The sequence below is a fragment of the Eschrichtius robustus genome, chromosome 3, assembly GCF_028021215.1.
Source record: "Eschrichtius robustus isolate mEscRob2 chromosome 3, mEscRob2.pri, whole genome shotgun sequence".
Lineage (NCBI taxonomy): Eukaryota > Metazoa > Chordata > Mammalia > Artiodactyla > Eschrichtiidae > Eschrichtius > Eschrichtius robustus.
Window position 1 is genome coordinate 74,226,818 of NC_090826.1, and position 12,734 is coordinate 74,239,551.

Below are 12,734 nucleotides of genomic sequence, written 5' to 3' on the forward strand. Positions count from 1 at the left end.
TCTTAAGATGCGACATTTGTGATGTGATCTTGAAAACAAGATCAGCTATAGATTATATTTAACTCCAGAATAATGTAAAAGATGGAAGGTAAAAGTAGAAGATTCCATTTCTGGCACTATTTAAAAAATAATGTTTTTAGCGTGGAGACAAGCAATATGACTTCTTCCTTTGACCTTCCTTTTTTTCTTCATTATCCTTGAGCTTTACCCTCTGCTTCCATTATAGGAAATTGATGGAAAATCCCTGCTACTGATGACAAGAAATGATGTGTTGACAGGACTTCAGTTAAAATTGGGGCCTGCTCTGAAAATCTATGAGTATCATGTAAAGCCTCTGCAGACAAAGCATTTAAAGAACAACTCTTCATAGTATAGTCAAATTGGGGTCTTGGACCTCAAAAAATACATAATGACATAATTTAGTTTCATGTGATGAAACTTTGTAAACAGAATACATACATGTGTATATGTAAAGAATTTCAATCAAATGAAACGTTATCCTATTGGATAGACTAGGCAATCCATCGGCTGACCTGAACTCAGCCAGGAGGAGCGAGGACATGTTGACAGGATGGTTTACCTTGTGGAGTTTGTCAAATAGAATGATTTTTGATGAGATTGGACAGCCCTCCCCACAAAGAGGATTTTCTTCATAGTTTGCTTTCCCAAATTCCTGAAAAAAAGAATCGAATGGTATGAGCATCTTTCAGTTACAGATGTGGGGAGGTCAAAAGCAAGAACTTGGGGAGGGGGAGAAAAGAGAAAGGGATTGTGCCTCCCTTGAATTCCTCTGCTCCTTAGAGCTTGTGTTATTTGGATGGAATTGCCGACACCCTTTTTTGTAGAGGGTCCTCCACTTGACCTTATTAAGGTTTCACTGGGATATGCTGCGATGTTTGAAACAGACATGCATCATGGCCCCTTCAGGAGCAGACTGTAGCTCTGAAAAGAGAAAACTCTGTTGTATTTTGGGGACATCCATCCATCTTCAGCTAGCTTTCATGGGGGTAATGGTATTTTCTGCATAGATCTGCTTTTAAATTGGTTCTTTGTTTCTGAAGAAAGCATTTTTTTTTTTCACTTTATGGTTTGTATTTATAATAATTTGTTTCTGAAGAAATTTGCCAAGAGTTATAGATTGAAAAGCCTTGTTACTAGTACAGAATATTTTTATATATATATTCCTTCATGATGGTGTAATATTTTTTTAATTGCTCTGATGCTTTGTTTGATTTCCAAGTTGAGTACTTGTTTTTAAGAACTTGAAAAAGTGGGCTTGCTACATCTCTGTTTAAAGAGACATTTGTTCAATCTCTGTGTGTCAATGCCTTGTTGAATTGGTGCTTTGTGGTCACAATAAAGCATTGCTTCAGTTTATTCCCAGTGTATTTATTTTTGATCTTTTCAGTTTGGTTGCCTCTTCGGTTGGGCTTAAGGATTAAGGTAACTCCTTGAAACCATGGAGAGAAAGTTAAGCCTTCTTTAAAAAATAAACGTTAGATATCGAAAACATATAGATCTATATGTAGATTTATCTTCTTTATGAACTGAATTGTCTATTAGGCCTTATTCCTTACCCCCATCCAACAACAAAGTTTAGGTGTAATTTTAGCCAAAGTTGGTTTTTTTTTTTTTTGCTGTAGCCCAGTGGGGGAAGGGGTGTTGTGGGTTTTTTTTGAAATTCTGATGAAAGCTTTGGCCCCTCCCTCCAGATGAAAGCTCATATTCCCACGTACAAAACTTTGCAGAGTTGATGGACTCCCCAGAGTTCCCTCTTTCCCCTCCTCAAGTTAATAGTCCTTATTTTAGAGAGTGTTATAATTTAGTCCCCTGTGGAGATATTTTCTCTAAAGAAAAGAAAGTCTAAAAAGATGAGAGTGAAAAGAAACAGAGGAAATGGTGTAGTGAGCGGGGTTCAGAAATGTATTCCAAATTAATTCACATTTTTCCCCAACTAGGGATTGATCCCGGCAGTGAAAGTGCGGCGTCCTAACCACTGGACTGCCAGGGAATTCCCTGAAACTTAAGTAATGCTTTGTTTTGCATAAGTGGGAGAAGGATTTACAAAAGAGACATTCTCCATCCCTAAGTTTTCACAGTCTACACAACACATAAGACCAAAAGGCAGAATATAGTAAAGTACTGCGAGGTGTGATAGTGGTAAAACATGAGGACTACACCTGCTGGAGACCTGGGTTGGAAAGAAGGGACAGAAGATCATACAGAAAGAAGATGGAAGGAAGAACTTAAGCTCTCTGAAGGAGTTTTCCACAAGTGAAATAGTGACGATGTTTGAGCTCTCTCTACTTCAAAAGGATAGCATGAGGGATGTCCGAGCCCTGCTTCTGTGCATCTCCCTGATTCCTTCTGTATTCGTTTGGAAAAGATTTGGCTGTGAATGATAAAAAAAAAAAATTGCCTCCCTCACTACCCCGCCAGGTAATGTAAACAAAACAGAAGCTTGCTTTTCTTTATGTAAATGTCCAGGTAGAGGGGCTAAGGATGGTAAGGCCCTCCATGATGTTAGGGAAATAAGTTCCTCCTATCTTTTTGCTCCATCATGCAGCTATTCATTCCCAGAATCATTTCACAGCCCAAGATGGCTGCTTCAGCTCTCACCATCACCACCTGAATTCCAACTAGTGGGGAGAAGAAAAGAGAAAAGGAACATACCTCCTTCCTTTAAGAACACTTCCAAGGAATTGTAGTAAGAAGTAGTATTACTTCCTCTTATCTTTTGCTATCCAAAATTCAGTCATATTCCCATATCTAAGCTGCAAGGGAGGCTTGTTTCCTAGAACCGATGGGCCCAACTAAAATTCAGAAGTCCCATTATTCTGTAGACAAAGAAAAAGGGGTATCAGGGGACAACTTCCTGTTACCACTGTCAGCCGGCTGTTGAACACTTGGAGAAAATGACACTGAAAGTGTGTATTTTTCTCTATGTATCTTCTCTATGTATTGTATTTTTCTCTAGATTTGAACTTGGGCTCACATTCCCTTCAGTCTCTGGATATTTTTTATCACAGTCACCTTTCACAGCTGTTAGAAGCCTTGTTCACTACCCCCAACCTAACTCAACTAAGCTTTAGACCTGGACTACTCTATAAATGCTTGTCAGAAAAAAAAAAAAAAGGAGAGGAATTTATCTTAATTGAAAAGCAAACTGAAAAAAAAATCATTCCTCAGTCTCTGTTGACAGCTTTCAGGCAAAATTAGCAAATTAAAGATAGTCTGCCTTTCTTATACCCAGAATAAAGGCCTCTGACAGGCAGGTCTGAGTGCCTTGGCAATATCTGAAGGTGCTTTCCTCCCTCCCTCCTTCCCCCACCCCATCCAGGGAAAAGCAGTGTGATCAAAATAGGCCATAGAGAGAGGCTGGAAGTACTTGAAATTCAGCAGGTAGTCAGCCTTTGTCTCCAGACAGCTGTAAAACCAGAGATGTCTGATTTCTTTTCAGATCACACTGGATTTCTATTAATGTGATCTGGGTCTGCAACAAACAGCAAAAACGCATGCTACATAAGGAAGCAATTCATGAGTATAAGTGGGAATGAGCTTGCCTTGATGCCAATATATTTTATGTGAAAACTGTTTAATGATGAATTTGATTATTCTCAACCAGAGGGGCAGACAGGATATCGGACTCACGAGGGATTTTAAAAAGTAATTGCCACTCCACCTCCCCTCCCCACATTTGAACCTCAGATCCAGACTCTACAAAGGACATTTAATGAATTGATTTATAGGCAAGGTCACAAACTGGTTGCTTTTCAGTAGAATCTAAGCTGACGTGTTTTCCTTTGGCCAGTGCAGTATGTGTATGTTTTTACAACTACATCTGTGTTCTTCTAGGTGAGGCCGAAAGCTCCAATTTATTACAGTCTCTTTACTTCCCTAATATCTTGCAACCAGCAGCTGCGCCCTTTTACACTAACTGGACTCTGATCTAAAACAAAGAACACACACAAAGAGCCTCCTTAGAGTAAGTTAATTCAGGAACTAGAAATTGCATGTAGATTTAGCTGAAAAGAAAACATGCTGGCATATTGCGTTGGAATGTGCAGCAGGCTTAAGCATCATTTTTTGATACCTACTGGACAGGATGACAATGAAAAAGAGACCAGTTGGTAGCAGTCTCTTCATTTTGTCCTCGACAAATATCCTATGTGAGCAGGAATTTGTCCCTCTGAGCTTAGCATCCACTGTCAGAGGCACACAATGTCCTTCTATCGCATTAGTGAAATATATCTTTGAAGGAATTTAATTTGAAAAAGTCTAATGACCTTAGAGTTGCCCAACCGCTCCCATATTTAGAAGCCGAATGCAAAAATTACTTGCTGATGGTGATCCATCTGTCTTTGACGGTCATTACAAATGGGATCTGCAGGGGTCAGGTCTGGGCACAGAGCCATTAAGTGTTTTCTGTAATGATTTGCAAGATGAAGTTAAATGTTCAAATACCTGACTGCTATAGGACTGATATGCCTCTTAGAAAAAAACTTGTTAATTCTGCTTCTAAACCAGGAACAGAATCTACAGGAAGGAGAGAGCGTGCCATGGGTGCATTAATGAGCAGCTTGTTAGCTTCATGCTGTAGCTCTGTAGGCAATTAAGTATTTTGTGTACCATTTCTGGCCAGTACAGGCAGTTCTATACAGAGAGAAAGAGATTAAAATGATCACATCCAGGCTCATTTGGTGACTGTGGCTGCCGTGTCTTTGTGAACCTCAAGAAAATAGTGTCTAGTCTAACACAGGGGCAGAACAATGGAGGACCCTGTGAGTAAAGCAAGAGCAGTTTTTTGGCTACCCACAATAGGTAGCTGGGTTGATGTCTCTTTACCTTAGTTGGACCGGGTGTTCCTGTTTACAGTTGTCTTTAGGGAGAAATCACAAAAGCTGGGGATGCCAGGCAATCTCCAAATAAAAAGTATGTCCTTCTTCCACAGAATAAGTAAAGTAGATTATACTCTATTTTTATATACTGGGAAATAGACAATTTGAAAATAGGACTATAAAATTTATCAGACTATAAATGTATTTTGAGGAAAACTCAGTAAAACTCTTCAAGCAACCAGCAGTTCCTGCCTTTAAGAATGAATGTTTGGGGCTTCAGAATGTTTGGTGCTGCAGTGGTTGAGAATCCGCCTGCCAATGCAGGGGACACGGGTTCGATCCCTGGTCTGGGAAGATTCCCACATGCCGCGGAGCAACTAAGCCCCGTGCACTACAACTACTGAGCCTGTGCTCTAGAGCCCACGAGCCACAACTACTGAGCCCGCGTGCCTAGAGCCCGTGCTCCGCAACAAGAGAAGCCACCGCAATGAGAAGCCCGCACACTGCAACGAAGAGTAGCCCGCACTCACGGCAACTAGAGAAACCCCGCACGCAGCAATGAAAACCCAACACAGCCAAAAATAAATAAATAAAATAAATAAATTTATTTTTAAAAAAAATGAATGTTTGGGCCAGTATCCTCTCTGCTGTGCCAGAACCCAGTGACACCAATTGAAAAGCACTGTGGTACAATGGTGGAAGCACTGGGGCTGCTCCAGATAGTTCTGAGCGTGAATCCAGCCCCATCATTGACTTGACATGGGAACTTGGGTAAGTTGCACGGCTCCTCTTAGCCTCAGGTACCTCATCTATTCTCTAGTGCAGATAGAGCAAAGCAGCACTAGCCTGGCACTGTCCAGTAAAAATATAAACATGAGCCACATATGCAATTTAAATTTTCCTAGTAGTCACATTTTAAAAAGTGAAAGGAAACAGGAGAATATATTTAACCCAGTATATCCAAAATATTACCATTTTCCATATGTAATCAATATAAAACTTATTAATGATGTACTTTACAATCGTTTCTTCAGGTCTTCAAAATCCACTGTGTATTTTATACTTACAGTACATCTCAGGACAGACAGCTCCAGTGTATCAGTTAGGATTAGTTTGTTGACAACCCAAATAACAGTGACTTAGACAAGACAGAATTTCTCTACAGTATATATGAGGTCTCAAGGTAAGCAGATAAGAGTTGGTATGGCTACTCCATAATCGCTGGGTCCCAGTCTTCTAGAATTTTGCTCTACCATCCTCAACACATAGCTTCCTATGTGGTCCATGATGGCTGCTTAAGCTTCAGTATCACAATTGTATTCTAGCCAAGATGGAGGAGGAGAGAAAGGTACCTGTTATGAGAAGTTGCATACAGCATTTCCACTTGCATCTCTTTAACCAGAACTTAGTCATTTGGCCATACCTAGCTGCCAGGAAGGCTGGGAAATCTAGTCTTTCTTTCAGGCAGCCAAGTATTCAGCTAAACAAGGACAGGAGGATGGATACTAGGGGGAAGCTAGCAATCCTTCCATAGTACCAGATTCTCATAAGGTTGATGGAGGATTGATTGAGAGTACATTGTACAGTCATTAGTATTACATGACGAGTGCTTTAAAGTGTGATTTTATTACTATGATCTCACTATATTTTAAACCCAGCCCAGTCCCGGAATTAACAAACACATGCTAAACTCCAATACTGTTCATCTGATGCACCCTAATATTACTGAAATATAAAATAATTACTTTCTTAGGTCCTTGGATATTGGGTGGTTCTAGATGCTTTATCTTCATAAAGGCACATAAAAGGAAAAAACTTGCATAATTTAAGCTCCATGAAAAATTGTTAGGCTGAGTTAAGGGAAATGTGCTCAGCAAAATGTATATAAGCTTTTATTGGTCCCCAAAGACGTAGAGAAGTTAGTTTGAGGCATTTGATGCATTCTAAATACATCCTCTTCCTAATCCAAAATGAACATTCGATGACATTCAAAATGGTTTTGTGAGACAAAGGAAAGTGAGACCTCTGATACCTTTGTGATTTTAATGAAGGCGTGTGGGTCAATAATAAACAGCAAAAAAATTTTTTTAAAAAAATCTCAGTAGATCTGCATAAATTTGAGCCAATTAGGTTGACATCAGTTTGTCTAATTGTCTATTTGGGCTGATTTTATAATGAATTTTTAATGCTAACGTGACTTCTCCCAGCCACCAGAATGTCTGTAGGCTATTCATCAGCCTTCTGTATGGTGTGCACGTACAATGCAGAGTAAGTTAACATTGGCCTAATCCACACATAGTTAAAAGGGAAAACTGGAGCTTTGAATCCACAGAAGAGGAAGGGAACACTGGACTAGGGGTCAGGAGACCTGTGTTCTAGCCCTGGATCCACTGCCGACTTATCTATATAAGACCTTGTACAAGCCTCTTAACCTCTCTTGCTTCAACTGCCTCCCATGTAAAATAAAAGGTTCAACGAGAAGTTTATTTCAGCACTCAATGCCTTTGATGTTCTAAGAATCCAATTATTTGACTTATATGTGTCACTGCTTTTCTCCACCATTCAATTAAAACTCACAGCATTGTCACATTTTACAATGTAATTTCCCCTTCATAAATGTCCTATGGTTTCAGTCTGATTATGATTCTCTCTTGGCTGTGTAGTGGGCTGGAAACAGCTGCCTTTCTTGAGAATTGTCAGATTTGCTTATTGTACAACCCCATAGCTTTCAGTTTAAACTACTCTCACTTTAAACCCATGGTGGAAGTATCTCCTCTCTATGAATAGGACCTCTACACAAACAGAGTCTAGAGTTGAGGGGATGGGAAAGCACAAACTTCCCAAGTGGGTCACTAGGATGATGGTAAGTGGGGCCATTTCTATTTTTACACTTTGTTTACCAGATCCACGTGTTCTACTTTTGGGACACATAGCACCATATAAGAATCAAGTGTTTAGGGAATGTACTACATCCTGGGGGATGATACCCCATCATCACATAGTATCATCCCCAACCTGGAGCCCCAGTTATGCCTTTAAAAAATCAATCCATCACTATCAGGCCAGCAACTTCTGGATGGTGCAGTATGTGCTAAGACAAGTGGATCATATGGTCATTTACAAACTGTCACAGCTCCTTTAAAATAGGCATTTTGGTCCCTTAGTCTGAGTAATGTTATGCAAGATTAATGTGTAAGCCCTTGGACAGTGCTGCTGGCTGAGTCCCCATTGGCAGGAAAGGGAAACTTATATCCAAAATATATATCAATTCTAGTTAAGATGAGTCACTGCTCCTTTCAGAGTGAAAAGAATCTATGTATCCAACTTGCTGCCAAGTAGCTGATTAGTCTTCTCAAGGATTTGTGCCATAAAGATCTCACTTGATATTGGTCTCTACCACTAGAAAGTTGGATATTTGTTAGCAACAGTTATGATCAGTAATGGAAAGCAGGATTCCATGCTTTTGGGTCCATGCATAGCCTCCGTCCCTGCCACCATGACTACTCTATTCATGAGCTCATTGTGCCAGCACTGGGATTGCCAGTGACAGGGGCTGACTGACATCAACTGGCCAAGTCATTCTGTCTACTTGATTGGCCAGTGCCTCTTCCATGGTTGATGCCCTTTGGTAGATATTATGCAATACAAAAATATTCACATTTAATGACCACTCCCACAGAGACTTGTGTCCAGGTTTTAACTTAAAAAAGAATTTATTACCTACATTTCCTGAGAAAAGGGGTCATGCCATGCCATGCAGGGCCACAATGGAAACATCAGGTTTTGGTTAGGAGGCAGAAGCAGAAGCTAGGGGAAAGCCTAGGTTTTGTTGGGGTAACCGCTGGAAAGACAAGGCAGGGCAGAGTAAATAGTTTAAGGTTGGATGGTTTGAATAATTGCAGCAAGCTTTGGGGGCATAGGGGCTATCTCTAGCTCTCTGGTTCCTGGCCTTGGGTTGGCATAGGGCAGGGGAAATATTGGCTTGGTGTTTGATTGTTCAATAAGGAGGTGGTTGACTTGCATATGAGAGGCATGCTGTCAAGTAAGTTGTTTTCTCTCTTTAGGTACTAGCTATCTGTGGGAGGAGCAATCTCTCCCTGGGTCTTTAAGGCCCCCAAGATGTCAAAACATAAAATACAGAAAATTGGGCTCCCCTGGTGGCACAGTGGTTAAGAATCTGCCTGCCAATGCAGGTGACACGGGTTCGAGCCCTGGTCTGGGAGGATCCCACATGCCGCGGAGCGACTAAGCCTGTGAGCCACAACCACTGAGCCTGCCCGTCTGGAGCCTGTGCTCCGCAACAAGAGAGGCCGCGACAGTGAGAGGCCCGCGCACCGCTATGAAGAGTGGCCCCTGCTCGCCGCAACTAGAGAAAGCCCTCGCACAGAAACGAAGACCCAACACAGCTTAAAAAAAAAAAAAAAAAATACAGAAAATTAAAAACATGATTAATATACACATATCCATTCACAAGCCTCTTTTTTTCTCCCCAGTCTTCCAATCTTTCTCTTTTCAGAATCCTTACCAACCAATCAGGGCATTTGCCACTGCCCATGAGTTTATATATATTATCTAAAACCACTTTTTTCCCCCAAAGTAGATGAACCTTTGGGGCATTTCCTGAAGCTTTATTCGTTAGAAGGATTTCCCATCACCACTGTCATAAGAAGAGTGTGGGTCTTACAGCCATGAGAGGTGCTGAAGCAGTGGTGTATGACATGGAGGTTGGGGCCATATGCCTTTCTTGTGTCCTGTAGCCCTACTTGTGCCTAATCCTGGATCTATCACCTCCATCTTACAATGGATTGCTGCTAGGCCGCCAGACTGTAATACTTGATAGGTTTGATAGAAACCAGCTCCACCACAGAATCCCTTGCTTTCCCTTAGTCAGACATTTGTCTTTACCAAGACCCAATAACACACTGGGAGTTATTTTTCAAATGGTCAATAATTCTCTGCTACAGACAGTATAGACTTTCTCTAGAATCCTAGGAGTCTATCTTGTAATTTTCCTACTGGGACCTACCATAAATCCCATATCTTCCACAATCAGAGACACCACTAATAGCATAGGCTCTGCTGATTCATATGGCCCAAGTAGCAGGAATATTTGTACCCAGCCTGGACCTGCTGCAGAGCCTTTTACTACTCTGGGCCCACACAAAACTGGAAGCCCTCTTTGTCACTCAGTAAATGGGTTGGATGAATATTCCCATTGGGATATCCCAGTGGAACATGATGCCTCTGAAACCTGAAGAGACTACTAAGCACAGTGTTTTCTTCTTCATGGTAGAAAATTTGAAATTCAGTAATGTGTCCTTTGTTTTGGAAGGGATGTCCTGGAATGCCCAAGACTAGGGATCAAAAACATTTTCTATATAGGGCCAGAGTAAATATTTCAGGCTTTGTGGGCCAAACAGCCTGTTATAACTACCCAACTCTGCCATTGTAGCACAAAAGCCACCACAACAATATATAAGCAAATGGGCATGACTGTGTTCCAGTTAAACCTTACAAAAATAGGTGGTGGGACAGATTTGCCCTAGACCACTGGACTCCTAAAAACTTCACTAATATGGTAGGCCTGTGATGGGTTTCTCTACCATTCTCCAGAGAACAAATGTCACTTTTGCTCTTCCAGTCCAATTAACATGATATTATGGATACAATGGACCAATGTGATGTTCTGAGGAATGTCCAGATGGTCCAGGTCACATATACAAATAGCAAAAGAGTTCACGTAGTCTTAGGGCAAAACCATAAATGTATACAATGATCCATCCCATGCAAATGGAAACCACTTCTTTTCGTCCTTGATTGAGTCTGATAGGTTTTATCCCATCAGCACCCTCAGTATCTAGTCCCATGTATAATCCTCCAGCTCCTGTATATACTGATTGAGTCTTTGCCACTCTTTTGGCCTATAGTCCCTTTCCTCCTGTAGCAGGCCCAGCATGTCTCTGGGTAGTGTATGATGTGAATTGATCCTATTTATAGGTCTGGTAGCCAGGAGGGGAGGTGGGGATACATCTCAAGGGGGCACGTGTTTCCTTGCCAGGCAGAAGCCTCTGCATTGTCTTCAGGCAAGGAGTGCAGTGCTAGCTTTTAACAGGGAGGATTAGGTCACTTCTGCAGGTCCAGAGAGTTGAGGGAGATCTAAGGATTCAAGATTTCAGATGCATCAGTCAGGACCCTAACCTTGGGGTGGCAGACCTGTCAGGGTTGAAAACTCAATCTTCCTTGGAGCTCTGCTTTTCTTAGTTAAGTCCTGGGCCCAATCCTAACTTTTTCTGCCATCTGGCTGTATCAGCAACATCTGAGATACTGCCCCTGTCAGTATATTCCTGGCCTCTAGTATCACATCCCAATTCAACTCTGGTAAAAGTTGTAACAATGGCATGACTACAACATTCCAGGGGCTCATTGCCAGCTGGCCAATGGGTGGCCCAGCTCCTAAAATTCCATTTTACAGACCCCTTCCTATACCCTGGTATCACAGATAGTCTTGCCCATGAAACACATAGTGAGACCCTGAGATTTTCATGCAGGACGTTTAGTGAGGAGTGCTCTCCAGAACAATGCCTGTGAGCAGACAGGGAAGCAGGATTGGGCAGAGGGAGAATTTGAACTATGATGCAGTTGCTGAAGCCTCAGCCAATCAGGAGCTATGGAGCTGGAATGCCCCTGATGGGTTGTCCCAATTGAGGGAAGAGGATCAAGATTTTGTATCTCCCACATTGACCAGCACTGGATATGAGCTGCTCCCGGGGAGAGGCTGTAAACTTGGGTGAGACAACCTCCTTCAGCCAAGGGCAATTCCTGCAGAGGGAGCCAACTATAGGCCATCAGAGACCAACACTTCTGCCATCTGAGTGCTTTTGTCCCAAGGGAGACCTCGGTGGGTAATATACCACAGCATCTTTAATAGGAGCTTTATCACCCATTTTGTGTCCATGGGGGAACCATTACCACACACTGGAGACAGCAGAGCAAAAGATGGCATGAGCCCGAGTTGCCAAATCAATCCTGGATAGCTTACCTCTAAACTTAATAAGAAGGCCTTTCCGTTTAAGACACTGTAAGGTATTCAGTTGCTGGCAACCAAAAGCATTCTAACCCATGCATGCATTATCTCAGTTAATCCTCAGTTACTCTGAAGTAGGTATTATTACTCCCATTTCAAAATTAGAGAATTAAAGTTTAGGGTAACTTCTCCAAGATCATACAGCTTAGAAATTGGTGGAGCCTAGTCTAAAACATCGCACTATCTAAATCCAAAGTCCATGCTCTTTTGCATTTTAAAAACCTCTATGTGATCAAACTGGGAAGGGGATGTGACATCCCCAGATCTGAAAGGAACAGTAGCCTGTGTGTAGCTAAAGATTCAATATTTACCAGAAGAGCTGCCCTCAGGAAGCTTACTGTTCCCTGAGTGGTGGCTCCAAAATCCTATGTCTACATCCTAATTGCCGGAACCTATAAGTGTGACCTTATGTGGAAAAAAGGTCTTTGTAGTGGTCATTAAGTTAAGGATCTTGAGATGATGAGAACACGTTGGGTTGTCTGTGTGGGCCCTAAATCCAATGACAAGTGTCCTTATAAAGGTCAAACAGTGGAGACTGACAGAAGAGGTGATGTGATTATGAAGGCAGAGCTTGCAGTGATGCAGCCTCAACCAAGGAATCCCTAAAGGTACCCAAAGCTAAAAGAGTAAGGACCATCTCCTCTTAGCACCTTTAGAGAGCACAACGCTGCCAACACCTTGATTTTGGACTTCAGGCCTCTGGAACAATAAGGGAATAAATTTCTATTGTTATGCACACCACCAAGTTTGTGTTACTTTGTTACAGTAGCCTCAGTAAATTAATACATCTGCGACCATTCTTTTACTCTAAA

At 41.7% G+C, this 12,734-nt stretch overlaps 1 protein-coding gene across 2 annotated transcripts in view; it reads left to right on the top strand.

Moving 5' to 3' along the window:
• SAMD13 (sterile alpha motif domain containing 13) overlaps positions 1–385 on the top strand; it is a 46,867-nt gene extending 46,482 nt beyond the window's left edge. For both annotated transcript variants that reach the window (XM_068538042.1, XM_068538043.1), the window contains exon 4: positions 227–385. In XM_068538042.1, coding sequence (XP_068394143.1) covers positions 227–370 — 144 coding nt within the window. In that variant the 3' untranslated portion in view covers positions 371–385. The remainder of the gene's footprint in view (positions 1–226) is intronic.
• The last annotated feature ends 12,349 nt before the right edge of the window (positions 386–12,734 follow it).